This window comes from Chaetodon auriga, chromosome 5 (assembly GCF_051107435.1).
Source record: "Chaetodon auriga isolate fChaAug3 chromosome 5, fChaAug3.hap1, whole genome shotgun sequence".
Lineage (NCBI taxonomy): Eukaryota > Metazoa > Chordata > Actinopteri > Chaetodontiformes > Chaetodontidae > Chaetodon > Chaetodon auriga.
The window spans coordinates 6,172,179-6,193,723 of record NC_135078.1 but is presented as its reverse complement, the minus strand read 5'-3'; the positions used below and the strand labels follow the sequence as shown (position 1 = coordinate 6,193,723).

At 41.8% G+C, this 21,545-nt stretch overlaps 2 protein-coding genes across 2 annotated transcripts; both read left to right on the top strand.

The window, feature by feature from the left end:
- The first annotated feature begins 3,898 nt into the window (after positions 1–3,898).
- On the top strand, positions 3,899–15,611 carry arhgap25 (Rho GTPase activating protein 25). The gene is made up of 11 exons (XM_076730624.1): positions 3,899–4,113; positions 7,164–7,366; positions 8,763–8,850; positions 9,292–9,405; positions 9,799–10,003; positions 11,112–11,244; positions 11,386–11,459; positions 11,701–11,822; positions 12,776–12,930; positions 13,866–14,389; positions 14,811–15,611. Exons 1-11 carry the CDS (start codon positions 4,050–4,052, stop codon positions 15,010–15,012), a joined length of 1,884 nt encoding a protein of 627 aa, XP_076586739.1. The 5' UTR covers positions 3,899–4,049; the 3' UTR covers positions 15,013–15,611.
- Positions 15,612–17,644: 2,033 nt separating this feature from the next.
- Positions 17,645–20,018, top strand: bmp10 (bone morphogenetic protein 10). Its single transcript, XM_076731272.1, has 2 exons — positions 17,645–18,442; positions 18,937–20,018. Exons 1-2 carry the CDS (start codon positions 18,034–18,036, stop codon positions 20,016–20,018), a joined length of 1,491 nt encoding a protein of 496 aa, XP_076587387.1. The 5' UTR covers positions 17,645–18,033.
- Positions 20,019–21,545: the final 1,527 nt, after the last annotated feature.

Genomic DNA, 21,545 nt, shown 5'->3' with positions numbered 1-21,545 from the left:
ATTTCATTTGGGTGTGAGAGTGGAGCATCTTTGTGTTCAGACAGTGTGTGAATCATGTTTCTGACACCAGTGTTTTCAGGTTGAGTTAGTGAATTACTGTACTGTTACACATTTCCATGACAGCCAACTTCTATCTATTCACACTGTTGAACAAAGCGTCGGTCAGCTGTACATTTCTACTTGTGTACAAGATAACCTCTATATACCTATTAATGTGTGTGAATATTTTATTGTACTTTTTTGTTTTTGTTTTAATGCACTGCTCTCAACCCAGTTACTCACTGTATTGTTACCCCAGCTACACCCCCCCTCGCCGAATTTAGGTTTTAATTTTCTTTATTGTGATTGTCTCTATTTATACATAGATGGTTTTTATATTTGGTATGTTCTAATATATCTTAATGTCTGTTTTATTCAGACTGAATCCATCTTCGCCATCAGCCATGTGCATTTCTGCGTGCGTGTTTTTCCTGTGTTCACTGCCATTCATAATTTCAAAACCTCTCTTGCTCAGCCAAATCACTGACATTATGAAATCAGGTACTGTCAAGCAGTAATTTCTTAAGATGAACCATTATGTTACCCTGGAGTATTTGACAGGAGCAGTGCATCTTATGAACACAGAATCCAGTCTGGGAGTTGGTTGGGTCACACACCAGCACCTCTTTCAGCGTGATAGTCAGTCTCCCCTCACCTGGTTGCAGCAGAAAGGCTCTCAGAGATGGAACACAATCACATTTTATGTATTGTTAAAGGACCCATTCTGTGTTTATACTTTTTATCTCTAACAACTGTTACAGGTTTTGCACATGTTCAGGACGGTGGTGGGACATTGTGACATTGTTGGGATGGGACAGTACATGTAAGGCACGGCGATGGTTTCTACACTGCCAATATCTGCTGTTGTGTGTTGTAATCTGGCCGTGTTCACAGCTTCAGAGCAGAAGCCCTGAATATGTGATCACTGGTCATTTTGACCCGTGTGTGTGTGACCGCTGCTGTGCCAGCTGTGGTCTCGTGCATCTGATGCTGGAGTTCGTCGATGCAGTCAGCTACTGTATACACAGCAGTCAGTGTTCAAGAGGTCGTGCTGTAGGACTCTGACGCCGATGCCACTGGCACATGTTTGTTTCATTTGGTGGCAAAATATAAATTCTGAAGGTTCTCCGGTGTCGACTTCATTTCTGTCGTTATGTGACCATCCGTTAAAGGGCCCTCCATTTCACACGGGAAGATGAGTTTGTTCGTTAGTGCTGCTCAGCTTGTTGTCTAGGAAAAGACATGGGATGTAATTTCTTTTTAGTGTTCCACCACAGCCTAGGAGTCAGGACATAATTTTTAAGAGTCTCCTTTTAATCCGTCTCTATCAAAGTGCAACGCTGAATTGCTGGAGGGTTCCTTCAAAGCCGCAAACACAGTCTGCTCTGTTCATTTTTATTGGGTTGGATATTTTTTTTTTAACTAGTTTTTTTTATTAAATCTTTTAATTTTTATTGATTTGATTTAATCTCACGACTTATTTATTAGTTATTTATAATTTACTCTATACAACTGGTTGGCAGCAAATGCACTTGAATTTAAAGAAAGATTTGTAAGATGTTTTGTTGGTATTGTTTCTGAAAGCTCATTTAAATTGGATTTACGCTTAAAATTTCCTTAAGATTTCAAATGTTTAGATGGTTAAAAGTGGCGTGGCCAAGTAAATCTGCTAATGGTCATTAGTCACAAGTGTCTGGCTTGTTGTTCTGTAGAGGTGTTCAGACATCACAGCAGACATTAGATATTCAGTGTACGTGGGTCCAACTGTGATCACATCAATATTCAGCTGACCATACTCATTGATGAACCAATCATCCAGGCTGGCCATCGTGTTTGTGCACACTCATCATTTTGTTTCTATCAGAAAAGAATTGATTTCTCCTTGTTGATTGAAGCCAAATGAACTCTGGTGGTGTTCACCTATAGCTCTGTGTGTAGGTCTTCACAGGCACAACTATCAGTGTTACAGGAGGAAACAGCAATATGAACATTGATACAGTAGTCAGTGTAGCAGGGATGTGAAGGTCAGTATCTAGGTGTCTCTATATGGTGGTAATCATATAAAACAGCTTGTAAAAGTGCTGTTGCTCCGGGGTTATTTTGGAAATGGTCTCCTGCCTTCAGTTTCCTCTCAACATTCTGTCTTCAAACAAATTGACATAGATTTTGAACCAAAGGACAAACAGGATTTTTTTGTAATCCAAACTTCGCTTTTGCTTCATTGTGGCAATCAATTTGTGAGAGCTGACGTCGATATTTTTTCAGATGGAACGAGCCGCTGTATAAACAAGCATGACTTTACATGTTTCCCCCATTCGTTTCTTTACTGATGTCACTTCATTCGTCCTCGGTTCGACTTGTGTGACAGCCAGCTGGTCTTACACTCAGCTTGATCGTTCTTAAAGTAATTATTTTATTTACTGTAAGCAAATGAAACCTTTTCAAAGTTACTATATTGTACATGTAAGATGTTTAGAAACATGTTGAGTGTTCTTAAGTATTTTTGCTTAGAGAGGAATATTTAAAGAATTATTATTGCCATATAGGAGAGAGAGTGCTGAGATAGCAGAGAAGTATTTTCTGTCTTTTCTTGCTGTGGCTTTAGTGCAGTTGGTTGTCTTCTAGGCTCTTCCCTGCTCGCTGTTGTGTGTCAACTTCTTTGTCGCAGTGCAAGTTGAAGCAACGCAGATACTTGTAGCGCTGCGTTGCATCGTCTCCCTTTGAGTAGACAGGAAGTTTCCAGAAAGTAGCGAGAGGCCGGTGCATCTCTGGTGGTTTGATGTTTGAGGTTCTAGCCCTGCAGCTCTGTACTGCCATTTCTCTGTCTGGTGTCACAGACGGCCACTAGAGAGAGCTGGAGCTCCTGTGGTCGGCTGATCGAGCGTGACGCTGATGCTGCATCTGAGCAGAAAACTGCTGTTTGGTACATTCCAGTATCCCAAAAGTTCAAATTAGCTCACAGGGAGGCAGAATATTTGGGATATTACTATTACAAAAGAAACCTGGTTGTTTCCTGTTTTGTTTCGTGGCACCCAGGAAACACCTCTGTGCCATTTTTAATCAACACGGTTGTGTTGTGAATCCTGCCCAGCCTGGACCCTGCAGAAGGAATGTATGGGAGTTGTGACTGTCCCCACATACTTTAGGCTCCCCCTTTGTGTACATTTTATTTTGTGGTTATAGATTCTCTTATAAAGCTGTATGATTTCAGTATATTATTCTTAAACTGTGCAATGGTTTGTGTTGAGTTATACATATGTCTAGAAAAAAGTTGTACTCCTTGATGCTGAAATGTGCTTCACCTTGGTTCAAAGACAATTAAAGGTATATATATATATATATATATATATATAAAATCATGTGGTGTGGTGTGGTGTGTTTGTGTGTGTGACCTGCTTTCTTCCCTCTTGCTCTTCTTCCCCATTTTGAAATTGACTTTACATGTACAGACTGATTTTGTCATAGTGGTTTATTTCTTTAAGGAGAAGGGGAAATTGCAATATTCGTCGGTTAAAAGAGCATTTATAAACACGGACTCTGTGCTGCACACTTATTTTTCTCATGGCAGCCTAAGCTGTGAAGTGGCATGCTCACTGAATAACTCAAACCAGGAGGTGAAAACCATTTCCTCTCTGAAGACACCCGTGGTTTTTTCGTGACACCAGTCAACGTTAGTCACTTCAAAACTCCCCACTACATGAAACCCTGCAGCCTGACACCATTCAGTGAATCAACCTGGAAGCCGTTCATACAGCATTGTATCAGAACAAGTATGAACATGGAAGTAAAGGCAACATGAGGGGACGCGTTTTGATGGGCTGAAAGAAGAAGACAGATTAACACACAGGAAGTAGGAAGTGTGATCTGCGTTATCTCCACTTTGTGTGTGTTTGAGTGTGTGTCTATGTGTGTGTGTGTGTGTGTGTATGTGTGTGTGTGTGTGTGTGTGTGTGCTCTGGTGGGGTGCATGTATGAAATGAAACACTGACCTGTGCTATGAATTAAGGACAATGTCTCTGAAACTACCTCGCAACTGGGACTTCAGCACCTTCAAGGCTGAGACAGCTCGAATAGGTAAGGCAGTGGCCGTGCTGCATTCACTGTCAGCAGTGTGGATGCAGTGCTTTCATTCTTCCCATTTTAGGCACTTTACAGTTTGGACGTTTAGCTGAAGTTGTACCCTAAAGGCATTTAAACTGACTAACAGTAAAATAAGATACAATTCTTCATTTTCAAAGAAACCAGGGATGGTACAGAGTAGAAAATGTACAGCCGACAGTCCACTTTTTGAAATTTGAATTTCAAGAATATTATTTTTGAAGTACATATTAATAGTGTATACAGTATAATTGAGGCACCATCATATTGGTCAATTGAAATGGATCTTATATTGTAAATTTCTAAGCCTGAAAATAACTAGTGACTGATTGTGTAGTTTGAAAGTGTGGGTTTTTGGCCACGTCGGTGGCTGCTTGTTTGGTGGTGATGGTAACCAGAGCTGTTTTAGACCTTTTTGTTGGCAAATCACTGCCGTCCCTCGTATAGGATGAATTGTTGCTATGTTAAGACTTATATCGCTTGACATTTAAAACTTTAAAATGTTTCTTAAGTCACTTAAAAGTGACTCGAGTGCAATAAGACTTTGACCAACCTACATCTTGCATAGTAATGCGTGTGTGTACATGAATATGTGCAGTTAGTATACATGAAAAACCATGTGCAGTCATGTATTGTAAAGATACTGTACAGCAGTCTAGACTTATTAATACAGTACTTACCACCGTGCTTTGCATAGGGTGGAATCAGTGCAATAACGTGCCTGGTTTCCTCTCGGGCTCAGATGGCACAACAGTTGCAACATTCAGATGAAAGAGGTTTGCATGCAAGCAGTGACTGGATAAATTCCCTACAGTACAGTCCTGCTATTGTTTGCAGTGTGCTTCATTTTTGCTCCAGATCTTATCACTTTTACAATCAGCGATGTTCATTCTTCAGCACTGTGGAGGGAAGTTTCTACCTGTAGTGCATTTATTTTACCTGCTTCATGGTGACTGAATATTAGCTGCTATTATTAGTACCTTTTTTTTTAGCTTTAGTATGAAAGCACAATGTCCTGAAAATGTATGACTCCCTCACCATTCTTTTACCTTGAGATGTTTTGTGGACCGTGACACATGACAGACTATACTCTGGAACTGGAGTGATGCAGTCTTTCAGCAGGAAACTGATGCAAGAGCTCTGACTTTGTAGCTGTCTTTATGTAACTGTGCCTATACACATGTGAATGTGTGTATGATTTGTGTGCAACGCATGTGTGCGAACAGTCATGCTACATTGGCCCTTTCATAAAGATATGTAACAACAACCACAAATCTGTCAGTGTACAGGTGTGAATGTTGAGTTTACGGGTGACAAACTACCTGACCCTGACTCTTGGGGAGATATATTTGCTTTCTTTTCGACAGTTAGAAAGGGAGATTAATACCACTCTCATGTCTGTAGGTTATATGGCTGCATTTAACAGCTTAGCTTAGCATAGACCCTAAAGACAGGAAACAAGGGGAGAGAGCTAACCCGGCTCTGTGAGGCTCAGATGTAGGGATGGTGCTCATTCTGGGTCAGTCTCCATCATCTCGTTACAGGTTGACCTGCAATGCCCTTCTCTTTTTTTGTAGCTAGCTATAACATTGGACAATACCGTGGAATATTACAGTCTTAACCAGACCACATTAATTAATTCTGTAATGTAAATGCAATGTAACGTATACTTGTTTTTTTGTCTGACAATGTCTTCTTATCAGTCAGCTTAGAGTAATTCCCTTGTTTCAAGCTTTCTTTAGTTATCTTAATAAGATTTTGCAACTTCTATATGAGATGACTGGTTCTCTGTAATATAATGAATAACTAACTAGAATTTCTGTAATTGTAAAGCTATTTGATGCTGTTATTTGACAAGTGCAAAACTGCTTTGTCGAAGTCTTTGTCTGGGATTTTATTTGTATCAAGACAAATGTATTTCTAAGATAACTTTGAAAGCAGATTTTCTTACTTACTTACTTAAAATCTTCTGTTAGCAGATAAAATTGCTTATTTTGGGTCACTTCCCCTTTGTATTGCTTTTTTCAGCCGAATTCTCTCCTGTATCCTTAACACGAGTTGTAAATGTTGCACTTGACGTAAATTGCTTTTGATCGTGGGTGCTGAACACGTCTTTGAGGTGCTGTGGGACTGTAGACTCATCGTGAGTTGAGGCCAGTTTCAAGGAGCTGTGTGTTTGTCAGCTGAGGGTGTGGTGTGACATCGGCCTCTGTGTGTGGGCTCACAGTTCCTCAACAGCATTTTAACTTTCCACAAATCAAGGGAGGGTGATGCTATTGAAATTAGACCAAAGGACTGTCAAACCTCTAGGTGGAGACCTTCAAAGTGTCGCCAGCCCTCTGGCAATGATGTGACAGCTTCCTGTTTACTCCGGTGTGGCCCGTCTTCTTCTCCTCTCCTCTATCATCTTGCTTAACAGGACACAGTGAATTTAAAAACAACTGAGCAAGTGGGCTCAATCTCAATCCAGATATCTCTGCAGCCCCACCACTCTGTGTGTTACTCAGACTGTCTCCATCTAACTCTGTCTTCTCTGGGCCACGTAGACCTCTGCCTCTGCTCTTTCATCACATCATGGCCTCTCACATGCGCAGAAGTCGAACGTGACAAGTGTCAGTCAAGGGTGACATTCTTCAAAAAAGTCAAAATAGGATGTGTCAGTTTCAGTTCAAGTTTTTAATTTCTGACCTTTCTATCTCATTGTTTGACGGTCAGTCTTTGGCATCAGTGTTATTTGTATAGAACAATCACAGCCGCATTCATTCACCCTCCACAGGAAACTGGTCAGTTCAGACCAGCAGTTTCCTTTCAGTCTGAAACTGTATAAGTGACAAACAAAAATAGACTACACTGAGCAGGCCCCTCAACCTTGATAGGCTGAGGCATACTGATATAAAAAAAAGAGGAAGTGTTCTGCAGCAGTTGAGTGTAGCGCTGATGTTTTACTAGTGTTTCACAGCTCTGGCTGTGACACAGCAGCTTGGGGATTGTTGTTCTTTTAACTGCTTTCTCGTGGTGTTTGGCAGCTCGATCCAAGAGCGTGATACCTGGAGAGGGAGGCCCCAGCCTGGGCTCGCCGCGCTCCTCCAGGTCCATGGAGAGGCCTCTGAAGGCTGGCTGGCTCAAGAAACAGCAGAGGTCTTTAGTCAAGAACTGGCAGCAGCGTTACTTTGTGCTGAGAGGAAGCACTCTCACTTACCACAAGGATGATAAGGAGACCACTGTCCAGGTGAGACACTGGGAATTTAGTTTGTCTTAGCCTTTACTAATGCTATTATTTCACTTATACATTTTTTGTCCACTGTTTGTTATTTATTGCCATAAACCACATGTGCAAGTTATTTCCAAAGCAATTCATACATATTCCAAAACATAAAGGCTGCAGTAGCTTTTTAAATTTGGCACATGCAGTTACTTAAAAGCGAGGACAGGACTGTCATCAAAATCATGCCTATATCTCTACTGCATGTTGATGTTCTACTTCTTTCACATTCAGTGATGATGAGTAATAAAAGCAATGCATAACAACAACATTTAGTCATGTAGAGTTAGTGTTTTTTGCATTAAATGTTGTGTGTTTCATAGGTTCATGGGTTAATAAGAAATGTGTCCAATATCATTTTCAATCAACACCACAAACACTCTGTGTGTGGCTAACTTTGCACACTTCCTGTGAACAAAATAAGTGATGCTTGAAGCCTCACAAGACTTGTTGTTACACTTTATGTCTGTCTTTTAATCCACTGCTTTATGCTTATGCGTTTAGCATTTAACAGCCCCCCATGCTATAGTCTTTGATAGCATGCTATAGATCTGTCTCTGTGGGGCAAACAGAAGCCATTCATACATGTAGTACAAAGTGTGTCCAAACTAGCAAAAGAGGTAATTACACTGCGATAGTGTCATTGTTAGCTGGAATTTCAGGGGTGGTTACATATGTGAAGTGCTGTAACCATCTATGCAGGGAGCAGAGTCAAAGTTGCAAACCAAAAGCAAGCAAGCAAGCAAGCAAACAAACACACTGTGGCCTTTAGTTATGAAAGGTGATACGATCACTTGATCACCTCTCCTCTTTCATTTGTTTGTTTTTCACCCTTCTGTCCGAGTTACTTCCTGTTTAGAATTTACTCGTAGTGTCACAGGAACTGAGACGAGCACTCGTGAAAATGTGACAAAATGTATTTCCAATTCAGGAACGCTGAAAAGGCAAGAGCATCCCCCCACCCCCCCACTCACATCATTTAGTTGATGGATAGGCTTCAAAAGTCACAGGACTATAAGGAATTACTATATCTACTATTGTTCTTAAAAGTGGAAGAAATGAGTGGGACTGTGGGTGGACAATGGGAGATGGAGGGAGTGGGCTGCATGCATGGTGAACTGGGAAATACTCATAGAGCAAAAGTATACAATAAGACCAGATGATGTTAGATCAGCAGTGAGTATTTATTTTTTTTTGCCAAAGGAAAAGAACCAATGAAAATACCCACTGAGGCCTTCATTATATTAACAAAACATAAACGAAACGTTAATGTAACTATCAGTGGTTGTTTCTAGACATCAGACTTTGAATTACATTAATATGTTTTTTTCTGTGTGCTTGTGCTCATATATCTGGTATCCAGGGAGTCATCCAGCTGCGTTTCAGTAAAGTTAATGAATTGCCTCCAAACTCAGATGACCCTGGGAAGTACCTCTTCGAGGTCATACCACGTAAGTATGGAATCAACCCTATAAAGAGAGCAGAACTGCCTTTAAGTGCTGTGTGGCATGACTGTTCCAGCATGTAATGATGGATTTCTGTGCAGCAGTGATACATTCATGCTGTCTTTGATGAAGTTCCTTCGTTGCCTTGTGTTATCTTTGTCTTTTTCGTTCTCTTTCATGAGTTACAAAAACAAAAGCAACACATTTCTCTATGCCACTCTTTTTATTTTATTGGTCTTTCCAAATTTGGGTACATGCTCCTTTCTGGTATCTGTCTGTATAAGACAGCCCTTAACTGTGCAGCAGGAAGTCAGAAACTACCTGATAGCAATCTTGATCTATATATATAAATATTTATATAGATTTCAGACTTTCTGACATGCCCATCTGTCCTTGGTTTCGCTTCACTGTGATGCATTTTTTCCAACAATATCCATGATTTGACAGGTACAACTGGAGACAGAGAGCGATGTCCCTATGTGTTCATGGCAAACTCCCAGAGTGACATGGAGGAGTGGGTCCGCACTCTGCGCAGGGTTATTGGAGTACCAACAAGCGGAGGTGCCATAGTCCCTTATATTTTTAGACAAACCGGCCTTATGTGTGACTCTGCAACCATACTATTTGACTCGACTTTTCTAGAAATGAAATGCTTTGACATTTTGGGAAACACACTAATACTCTAATACTCCAGTGCACAGCCGTGGTATCGATGTTCTCATCTAACACAAGTGAAAAACACATTCTTCAAACTGTGAAACTATTGCTGTCATTGAATAAAGATATCAAACCAAGTGTTCAAAGCATTACTATAACTATATATATACTATAACACATTACTATAAAGACCATGTGAAAAGGGACAACAATGGTGTTCATTTGAAAGTATAGAAATGATTTCTGACATTACTGTCACCCTACAGACATTAACGTTACCCGTCTGCCTCTCTGCAGTGTTTGGAAAGGATCTCATGGACACAGTAACGTATGAGCAACGGTTTGGGCCTCACATGGTGCCAATCCTGGTGCAGAAGTGCGTGGAGTTCATCAAAGAACACGGCCTGAATGAGGAGGGCATCTTCCGCCTCCCGGGTCAGGACAATGCTGTCAAGCAGTTCAGAGATGCCTTTGATGCAGGAGAGAGGCCCTCCTTCCCCAGGTAATGCACTCATGGTTGCCTTAGTACAGACTGCAGCTATGTGAGCCATTTAATAAAGAGAAGTCATGGCTTTAATATTGCACCTCAGTATTTGCTGTTTATTCATTAGAAGCCCTAACCGTAACAGCAAGTATACGCCAGTGGTAGTAGTATTGGTATGTACTATATATGAAATAAGGTTGTTCTGGTTATCAAAATAAACAGGAAATTCAGAATATAAAGTGGTTATAAAGTGGTTTATTCATTACACATGTTTTGAACGTGCTTGGTAAATGTTTGAGCTTAGCTTAGATAGTCACTGCTATATAAGGAGAAAAGTGTCCTAACCTCAATCAATCAACAGCATCATCAGCTTTTTTCTGAGAAGGCAAGGAGAGATGAGAGAGATGCAGAGCGGCTGATAGACTTCTGTCTGCTCAGACTGTAGGCGATACCACATCCTGTTCTGGCAGGCACTCAGGTGGAACCCTGTGTTACTCAACACCACAAGCTCCTCTGACAGAGCGCTGTTGATTAAAACATCCATTTACTCATTTGTCTGTGTGAGCAGGGTCAAGGGGCAGTCAGTAAGTGCTGCCGAGAGATGCTTTATGTCACATTTCAGGCCAAAAATAAAACAAAGAATACAAGAGCTAGAGTTTCCTCTTGAACTGTGTTCTTGGCAGAGGCCAAACAACAAAACTGAATCCAAGTCTGCTGAACCAGTTCGTATGAAAAAGGCTCAAAGGTTCAAAATCATTAGAATCCAAGAGGACTTTGTTAAACCAAAAAAAAAAACCAAAAAAAACCTTGTTTATATAACATCTCCCGAGGAAAAAGCTTTTTATGAATCCAGTAAAATATTTACACTTGTCAAGGTGGAAAAAACTGATAAAGCTTGAATCTTATGAGCAGAGTAAATATTTAAAGGCCACTATTAATAAAAAATACAAGATTTTAAAACTATAGCAGCAATTTATTCGTGCATGTATGTGTAGAATGCAGTAAACATATTGTATTAGATGTAAGCAAGGTCAATTACTACCACATACAGCATGTAAGCAAGCAAAGCTAAATGTTAGCTATACTATAAGTGGATGACCATTGGATCTTGTGTCATTGCCCGCAGTGACACAGATGTCCACACAGTGGCGTCGCTGCTCAAGCTGTACCTGCGTGAGCTGCCTGAGCCCGTGGTACCCTGGACCCAGTACCAAGACTTCCTGGACTGCACCAACCTGATGGACCCAAGCAGCAGGGAGGTACGCTTTATTTCATTTAAAAAAGGCCGCAATCTGTCTGTAAATCAGTGTGTGTGCTCATGGCGTATGTGTGCACATGAAGAAGGGCTCCTGTGACATGTTGTGTGTGTTTGTCCTTTAATTTCTCATGTGTCCTCTCAGGGTTGGGAAAAGCTGGAGAAACAAATTGCTCTTCTCCCCAGAATCAACTACAACCTTCTGAGTTATGTCTGCCGGTGAGTAGAAGTGGGAGCACAAAGCATTATGGGACATTCCAGAGCAAAACCATGCTACCTTGGTGGTTCAAGAGGACGTCCCATGCTTGTAAAGATACTTGTTCGCTAACATGTCCTAGAGCAAGACACTTAACTGTACATCAAACAGATGTGACAAAGGCCTTCTGACTAAAAACATCAGTTAAACTGTTCTGAGAACAGTTTGACATGTATCTGTGAACTGTGCTGTTTTGTTTTGCAGGTTTTTGTTTGAGGTGCAGCAGCACTCCAAGGTGAATAAGATGAATGTGGAGAACTTGGCTACAGTGATGGGGATCAACCTGCTCAAACCTCAGATAGAAGACCCCATCACTGTGATGAAGGGTAAGAACGCTCACTTGTGGCTGCTGAAGCAGCGTCTGTGTTCTCTTATGACCTTGAAGCTACACTGATGTGTCTGATAGTCTGGTCCAAAACAGGTGAATCAGATTCATTCCTTTGTCTGTGTTGGCTGTGAAAGCTATGGAAGCTCTGAGAATCATCAAACAATTCTGGGGAACCTCTTTCTAAGTCTGATCTAAATTGTTTTCCCTCCTATGTTTATGGTTTAGGTGAAAAAAAAGGGTTTACCAGGATCTTCTTTCCAAATTACCATTTTGGCAAGTAAAAAAAGGGGGAAAACATGTTTGTTGTTGTTGTGTACTTATGCACCAAAACAGAGTTTGTTTTTTGGTTTCTCTTCAGTGTTTTCTGCCTGAAATTCCAATATTTTTTCACCTGTTTTTTTACACATAAAAAGATTAAGGAACTTTGAAAGATTATCCTGACAAAACCTTTTTTCACATCTTTAAGTCATAAACAGATCAGAAAATGGATGGTCAGAATTTGTTTTTCTCGCTTGCCTCTCAGGGCTTCCGTAGAAGCTGTATTGTATGTACCAGTCTTATTAAGCAATGGCATGTGGCAATACTGCAACATGACTACATCCTTCTCTTTTTCAGACTCCATGTCTAATGAAATAAAACAACCTTTTACACAAAAGTGCAAAAGTCGCAAAAACCATGTGCTACTTCATCAATTCTGTAAACTTTACCTCCTATCTCAGCAATGCTGCCGCTACTCTTTTTTAAACAACTGCTGACATACAGTATGTCTGTGCCAATGAATCTGAACTGTGTGAAAAAACATAAAAAGAACAAGAACAACAAAAACAGTCATGGAGCTCAGCTGAATGTTCAAAAGACTGAAGAAAGTCAATCAAGACGTTGCACAAGAACCTGAAGATTAAGTTGTTTTGATCCTAATCTTTTCACATTTGTGTTTGTTTGTCTTCGCAGCGACTCCTCAGATCCAGAAGCTGATGACAGTGATGATCAGACAGCATGAGACTCTGTTCCCTCTCTCCAAAGACGTGCTTCCCTCCCCTCCCTCCAAAAAGGCTGAAAGCCAGAAGAACACTCCCCGAAGCTTTGTGGGCTGGGAGTCTGCAGAGGTATGAGCTGCGGACCACACATGAAAGCCTCTGTCATATTTTTAATTCTTGCTCTTAGGGCATGAGCTGGTATTACACAAGCACAACATCACAACATATCCTAAAAACAGGATGAGATAACAGCCAGTGGAGAAAAGCACACCAGAATATCTGAAACAGTTTGTGTCAGTAGGAAGCCTTGTATCCAATGTAGAAGTTAGCTACATGTCAAACAGTGCTAACTCCAATAGCTGTGTGGATTTTTATAGACACCATGTGTGGATGAAACATCCCTACAGTCACAAACAGTTGTTAAACTTGGTGATAAATTTGAGAAGTTTTCAAAAGTGTCAACAGTTGTTAACAGTGGTTAGAAGACAGAGGTGGCAGAAATGAAATAGGCTCACTTCCTTGCTGATCAATACCACTCTCATTTTTACATGGTAAACATGTGGTTGAAGCCAGCAAACCGTTAGCTAAGATGAGCTTAAAGACTAATAACACTAATAGGGGGGAGAATTAGCACCTGCTGGTACAGGCACTATGCTTTGGGTGACTGTGTGATATATAAAATGCTGCGGGGGGGGTTCCAACATTAAATCTAAATATTTTGGTGTTTTTGCACTTATTTTGGACCAGTTTCAGCATCTCTGAGAAACACCTTCCTCTTACTGATCGATTCATTTGACCACACTCCATGCCACACTCCATTTCCCAGTAATACAAATTGTATTGTAGTTTACTGCATGTATAGATATATATATATATATATACACACACACACACACCCCGCAACCCCGAAAGGGATAATCGGTATAGAAAATGGATGGATGGATGGATGTATATACACACACACACACACACACACACACACACACGTACATATATATACGTAAATATATATTAAATATGTATTAGTCTTCTGTAATTAATCTTCAGCCATGTGTTTGTCTCAGATGGGTGATGCATCTTTGTCTGAGTCTCCAGAAGAGGAGGAGGACAATGACAGTCCAGGTCCAGACAGAGGAAACTGCAGCCCCCAAAACACGCTTCAGGAGTCTCTCTCACCCTCTCCCCGCAAACGTACTCAGACCCTGCCCACCTTCAACTGCCCCCTCACCGGGATGGCAGCCAAGGCGGACGCCCTCAACCGGTGGAGCTGCATCCAGGAGACCGTGGAGGAGAAGAGCGGGACATTGTCTGAGGATATTTTTAAGATCCTGGACCTCCGGAGTTCAGGGTCATTATTCGGGGGGTCTCAGATCAGTAAGAAGGAGGAAGAGGATAGATTAATGGTCCGGAGAGGAAGCGACAACACAGGTTCTTCTGCTGCTGGCTCCCAAACACCCAAGAGTGACCTCCGGCCTGTCCCGGTGCTGTCTCATCAGAAGAGTGCAGGGACCCTGACAGTGAGTGGTTCAGTTCAGCAGGTCAACAGCAGGTCTGAGCAGAAGAAAGACAGCCAGCAGCTTGTCGACAGGTGAGGAATCACAGTGGCTACGTCACAGACCCTCACCCTACATTTTACTGTAATATCATGCATGAAGTACTTCATCACCGGAAAATTAAAGCTGTAGTGTATCAGTGCATTTTGAATGTGTTATTGGACACTTGATACCCGAGAAGGAGAATGCAGTCACACATGGGAATCACCAGGATTGGAGGGAAACACTTGAAAAGTGACAAGGAAAATGATATTCAGGATTTGTTTATTCCTGAGGGCCTGTGGCACATTTGATCTTGCACAAACTTACATCTAATTTTGCTTCATATTCAGCCACATGAAAAAAAAATGCCAGTGGTGGATTAAATTGGTTTTGCAATGATGTGCAGAACTGATTGAATTGTTTTTTGGCTTTTTTACTGTGTCTGAACTCTCTGTGTCTCTCACTTGCTTGCAGTCTGCGGCAGGAAAACAAGGAGCTGAGGGCCACAGTGGCTGAGCTCCAGTCTGCTCTGGAGGCAGATCGCCGCCATGTGGCTGCTCTAGAGATCTGCCTGAGAAACGCTGAGCGCAGCCGAGACGAGGCCCAGAGACGCAACAAGGAGCTACAGAAAGACATTCAGCAGTTCCTCACCACACAGCCACAATCTCCCACCTAACAGTCATCTTCAGACTCACTAGTATATGGACGAATGACTTTGTTAACCTCGACAGAGCTAATTTCACATGAACTGGTTATGGGAAATACTAGCGCTCTCCGTGGGGACACTGGATTGTTTCCATTTGAGCCCGGTTTGGTCCTCAAGATAAATTATTTGCTCATTTATGCCTGTGAGGAAAGTTTGTTAAGAAGAGATCGAGATATATCACTATTCATATTAAGTCATGTGAGTCATGTCTCTATATATGAGCTGTCTTGATCTGTTGAGCTGTTGTACTGGGTATGCAGGAAAAGACCCTTTAATCAAGAGGTCAACTGGACTGAATGATGTAACGGTGGCCAGTATGAATAGTGTATGTCATTTATGGAATAAATAGTTTCATTTCAGTAGTAAATTAATAAAGCAGGACAAATTTAAGTATTATACCACATGCTGTATTTATCATACCAATGCATCTGTATGCCTTTAGTATTTATACATCATTGCTGAAAAGCTGCCATGACTGTCTTTCAGATACAAATGAACTGATTTTTCCGGAGGAAAAGTTTAATGAGGCATTATCCTGTCAGGGACACGAATAAAATGATACAGGCCTGAAGCAGTGGACATTGTGCTTGATGGTAGAAATCACTGGCAGGGTTAAACTGATATGTCATGTACATTGTAATGTCAGCATGTTATTCTATATAATTAGTCTGGCCCAACTTATCAACTGAGCAACATTGCCATCCAGACAGCCACGCTGCTAGCTCAGATACCACTATTATTCAGTTCTCCACATCCAAGAAGCTAATTTGTTAAATTAAATACAAATCAGTATTCTTTATATTAATAAGGCTTTAATGACTATGTATAACATTAGTTGCCGCTCATGCTGACAAACCTGGAAGCAACCAGTTTCCCTCAGCTCTGATCAACGGAGCATTTCAGTTTTTCATTTTAGTATTACAACCTGCAACTTTATTGTTTAGGTTTGCGCTTAATAAACTTGTTTCCTGACACAGAAGGCAGCTCATTTCCGAAAAACAAAAAACAAAAAAAAAACTGCACTACCTGCCCAACAAACAGCACACTGACAAAAATAGCAACTAGCAGGTGAACATAGTGGAGTGTTTAGCTTCTCAGCCTTTTCCCTTTTTTTGGTGACCAAATCCGACAGTATATATTGGATAAAAATTTGTAGAGTGGCCAGAGGCACCGAGTCCAAATGAATGCTAACATTGCTCTGTGTCTGCTTTACGTGTAATAAGGAATTGTTTGCTAACACATTTGTCATAATGATTTTGTAGAGTGCTAATGTCAGTCAGTCTTCCACTGCAATCATTTAATGCCTCTTGGAATATACCCAGTTGCTGGTTTCATAGAAAGACAAACAACATCTGAAATAATTTTATCTAAATAAAACACTGTGGCTGACACATTATAAGATCATAACATTTGAATATTGAATATAACCCAAAACATTTTCTGCTGAAAGGATCAATCTAAAAATAGCAAATCTGGCCTTCATAAATCTACATTTGTTACACACTGAGGTCCATAATACGGACCATATGGATGGGACTGACTGTGTGAATGTATGTGTGTGTGTGTGTGCAAAAGGACATTGCCATTATCAAGCCTTCTTAGGGCCATCAGGAAGATGTGATAGTCTGTTGCAGCAGCAGTTTAAGTGTGACAGATAACAGCATGTCTGTCAACTGTCAGCCTGGCAGATGAGGCAGGAAAAGCTCATTCTTTCCCATCTCTGTGACGCACCGCAATCAGGAGTGTATCTGCAGGTCACACAAAGAAGCTCAGGAATGACAGCTGTGCAGTGGAATGAGGGTTCAGGTGATGAGCGGAACAGTTATTCAATTCGCTGAGGAGCCAGTGTGAGTCGTTACTAATCTCATCAGAAAATGCCAGTCTGCCTCATCATAAACAACATATCCTTATGTTCAGTAATGATGGTGGAAGTTTCCATACCCATCTCATTTGACTTGTTGCTGTCTCTCTAGTTGAGAGGAACGTTTCTAAAAAACTTGGAGAATGTGCCTCATCTATTGTACATCATTGCTCTTGCATGCTTTAAGGAACCTCTTTTCAGCTAACACACCACGAGGTGACTTTGTTAAGTGAACATGAAGAATTACTTCATTGTCCTCATGAGCAGCTGGAAAAGAGTCAGCTCGGTATCTTTCATCCTCGACCATTAAGGCCTCACACCTCATTGCATTTCAATTTCATTTGGACATGGGATTGTCTAATAGATGTATCCCTTTACATTCAATGATATCAACAGACCCTTGGAGTATTTTGTTAAAAAGAAATGGTCAATGGAGCCTAGACAGCAGCTCGCAGAACTAAACCATTTACAAAGCAAATAAACAAATGAAGAATATCAAGCCTGGAGCACCCACCCAAACAAAATAGCACTTCCACAAGGAAGAGGCTACAGGACAGTGTTTACAAAATGCTCATTAAGGAAGTTGTGAGATAACACACGCTCATGTGCATCACACAAAGTTGAAGGCTTGCATGCAGGCACGCACACACACACCACTGAAGAGACCATAAGCACTGAGCAATGCAGAGCCTACCATATCATAGATAAGAGACAGAAAGAAAGAGCTGGGGAGAAGAGAGCATAGCACAGAAAGAGACTGACAGAGGAGAGGACACAACAGAGATGACTTGGAGAGACAAAGCCAAGCCTCGGCCACCCTGTCATCGGAACTGCAGCCCTGTCGCAAAGGACATCAAAAGGTGTGCATGAGAATAAATGCTGGAAGGGAGCAGCAGGAATACACACTCCTGTAGAGAGGCTCACACTGGTCAGTGCAAGGGTCAACAACACGACTGTCTACTTCAAGGGAACCAGGATTTTCTTAGCCTGTAGGAGAACTGACCACAATCTAAATTGACCTTTGGACTACGGCATTCAGGGATCACAATCATTTTGTCTTACTGTTGCATCAGCCCATCCATCAACAATCCCAGAAGGCATAAGGTAGAAAGTTGCAGATTGTATTTCTCATGGCGTGCATTTGGGTCTCTCAACTGGGAACCATCTGCAGCTCCAAGACTTTGCTTTTGCTGCTTTCCATCCTGCTACTCGAGCAGCCTTTCTGTGGACAGAGCAGCCCGATCTCCAACACCCATCAGAGGCATCGCCCTGCTCCAGGGCTGGGAGACGGGCATGGAGGGGTGGTGGATCCATCTCTGCTGGAGCAGGACAACAACATGAGCATGCAGAGCCTGCTGGAGAGCCTGAAGGAACAGTTCCTGCGGACTTTCAACCTGTCTGGCTTGGGTCGCCCTCCCCTACCTCCTGGAAGCTCTCGAGAAGAGCCACCTGAGTACATGATGGAGCTCTACAACCGGTTTGCTAATGACCACACTGCCATGCCCACTGCCAACATCATTCGCAGCTTCAAAAATGAAGGTAAAAATCCTCTGCTCCATATGATGATGCACTGTGATCATATAGATCAATTAAAAGTGAGAACTACTTTTTCTGTCTTAGTTGCTGCCATGTTTATTGAACATTCTTGACATTTTTCATTCAAATGTTATTCATATTTTCCTCATCATTCGTATCACACATCACTGCAAATGAATCTGAGAACAAGGATTGTCTTATATATATGTACAGTTTTAAGCAGCGGCAAGTATGTACAAACACTTAAATCTAAGCCTGAGTAATGATCCAGTACCTTTCTTCTGCTCTTTGCAATGCATTGTTCATACCAAACTACCATTTTTTGTCTTAAAAAGACTAAATTGCAATAAAATTAAGATAATAGTTAAATATTTCCCAATTAGGGACAAAATCTTCATTAGGGTAAGGTTTGAAATTTGTTGCAGAATTCCAATGACCTAATTAAAAAGACAAGCTGAACAGAAGTTTAACTTTGACTATTTATTTCTTTTCTCCAGATTCATCTGCCAGTGTCGTGGGTGCTGGAGGAGTGAGGCGTCACCCACTCCTCTTCAATGTGTCAGTCCCCCATCATGAATGCATCACAGCAGCTGAGCTTCGCCTCTACACCCTTGTCCAGACAGACCGCCACCTCTATGCTGGTGTTGACCGCAAGGTCACTATCTATGAACTGGAATCGCATGACAGAGATGACAACATGACTGACGAGAACACAGTGAGAGGTGATGGATTCAGAGGGGAAGGAGAGCGGATAGAGCTGGTGGAGTTGGCTTCACGGCAGGTCTACGGCACAGATAATGGCTGGGAGGCCTTTGACCTCACTGCTACTGTACAACGCTGGCGCAAATCTGATACTGGCACTACACACCGATTGGAAGTGCACATTGCCAGCATGGTTAATGAAGACACTGTTCACGGTATGACAGAGGACAGTAAAGACAGGGATCCTCCTGAAGGGGACATGAAGATTGACACCAGCCCTGAGGAAAAACACAAACCTCTGCTGATTGTTTTCTCTGACGACCAAAGTAGTGATCACCGTGATGACAAGCGTGAGCTGAATGAGATGATTGACCACGAAACTTCTAACATGGTTCTCCAGGACGATTTGGGGACAGACCTGAATGGTCTGTGGGGGGAACTGGAGAGGGGCAGGGATGAGGGCGATGAAGCAGTTGAGCCAGATGAAGAGGACCTCATCCAAATGCGCTCCAACATGATCTACGACACAGCATCCCGCATTCGTCGCAGTGCCAAGGGAAACCACTGCAAGAAGCAATCCCTGTACGTAGAGTTCAAAGATATTGGATGGGATAGTTGGATCCTCGCACCCACTGGTTATGATGCCTTTGAGTGCACTGGCATTTGTTCCTTCCCACTGACAAAGCACGTCACTCCCACCAAGCATGCCATTGTCCAAACGCTGGTCAACATCAACAGTCCTCAGAAGGCAGCACGAGCTTGTTGTGTGCCCACCAAGCTGGATCCCATCTCGCTGCTGTATCTGGATGACACAGGTGTAGTCACCTACAAGTACAAGTTTGAAGGCATGGTGGTGGCTGAGTGTGGCTGCAGATAGTCCATGCTTTGACTTTTACTCTTTGTAAAGTCTTACAGTAAGCGGAAAGACACAGTACACACAACAATAAGCTGAAAAAGGAGATAAGCCAATACTGTCTTCAACAAAAGGAAACTTGCTGGAATCTCTGCAAAGGTTGTGCAGTGATATTGGAAGTGAGCATTCACTATTTATGACACTATGCACGTTCCAAATGAATGAGTGTGGACAAATATATGTTTTAAACTGCAAAACAGAAACAAGTGCTCCATCTTACATGGCCAAAGGCATGAATATCAGTTGCCATTAGACACACAGTGGAGAGACAGTGTGCTGCAGATCTACAGTCAACATGTTGCCAATAGTGATGCCAAGGTGTGTCCTCATACTCACAGGATTAAAAACGCAGATTCAAAGTACTGAACTGAGCACATCTTACAGAGTGTGCAGCCTGGTGGGAACTAGTGGGCCAGTTGTCCCCCACCCTCTCCTTCCCCCTGACATCTGTCTTCCTCTACACTTATCTTTCTGACTTCCCCAGTCGATGCAAACACTAATCAGCACTTCATGTGTCCTGGTGCAGTGAAATGACCTCCCTTAGGCAACCTGACAAGACATGAACTCTCCAGGCCCACCTCCTGCCTCCTGATACGTAGGTGCTGTGCAAGGGTCTTAGCGGCAGAGTTATCTATCCCAACCCTGTTTCCCACTTCACATGCCTCTTTTCCACTCCCCCGAGCTACAGCGATAGCAAGGTGTGGGCAGTTGAGAAACATGTATGCCACCACTCAAGCTTGGAGAACTGGACACCATTCTGGGCAACATCTGAGGTGGTGGGATGGGGGAGTGGGACTGGGCAAGAGGCCACATTGTCCACATTCCAAGGCAACAAACAGAGTAAACTGGCTCAACTCACTGACCTAGCATCATGTGCCCCAAACATATCTCCAACTACTCTGTTGTCATACCTTACTTTTATGGAAAAACTGCCTTTTTGGACAGTTGTTATATGAAGGCTAAAATCAAGAGTGGAAAAAGAGACACCTTGTTGTATTCTCTTTTTGGAAATATCCAAAGGAAATGCACTTTCTTGTGCTAAAAGCCTCTTGATACCTCTGCTGCTTCTGTCAAAGAAAAGACTATTTATTGCTCTAATTTATTAATTTTTTCAACAGAGTAGATAACTATATATGTACATTTGTAAGTTACTTAGTGTAGAGCAGGTTTTGTATACGTGAAAATGCATTTGCAGCACAAAATTAATTTTGTTGGGAAGAGAAATGGTAACAATTTCTAAAACAATAAAGAACAATTACTTAACAAATCCTGAATGAACAGTGTCCTTAACTGTGACTTAAATCCTGATCCTTAGTGTTTCAAAAAAAATGTATACACCATGTTATTCAAAATGTCATTAAGATGAACTCAGATGAAGATGAACACATTGTTTGGAGCTAAAATGCTACATTGATGTTGTTTTCCACACTTAATTGTACATGATCTGTTTTCTGCATTACAACGATGAATTATAAATTGAAGCATATTGGT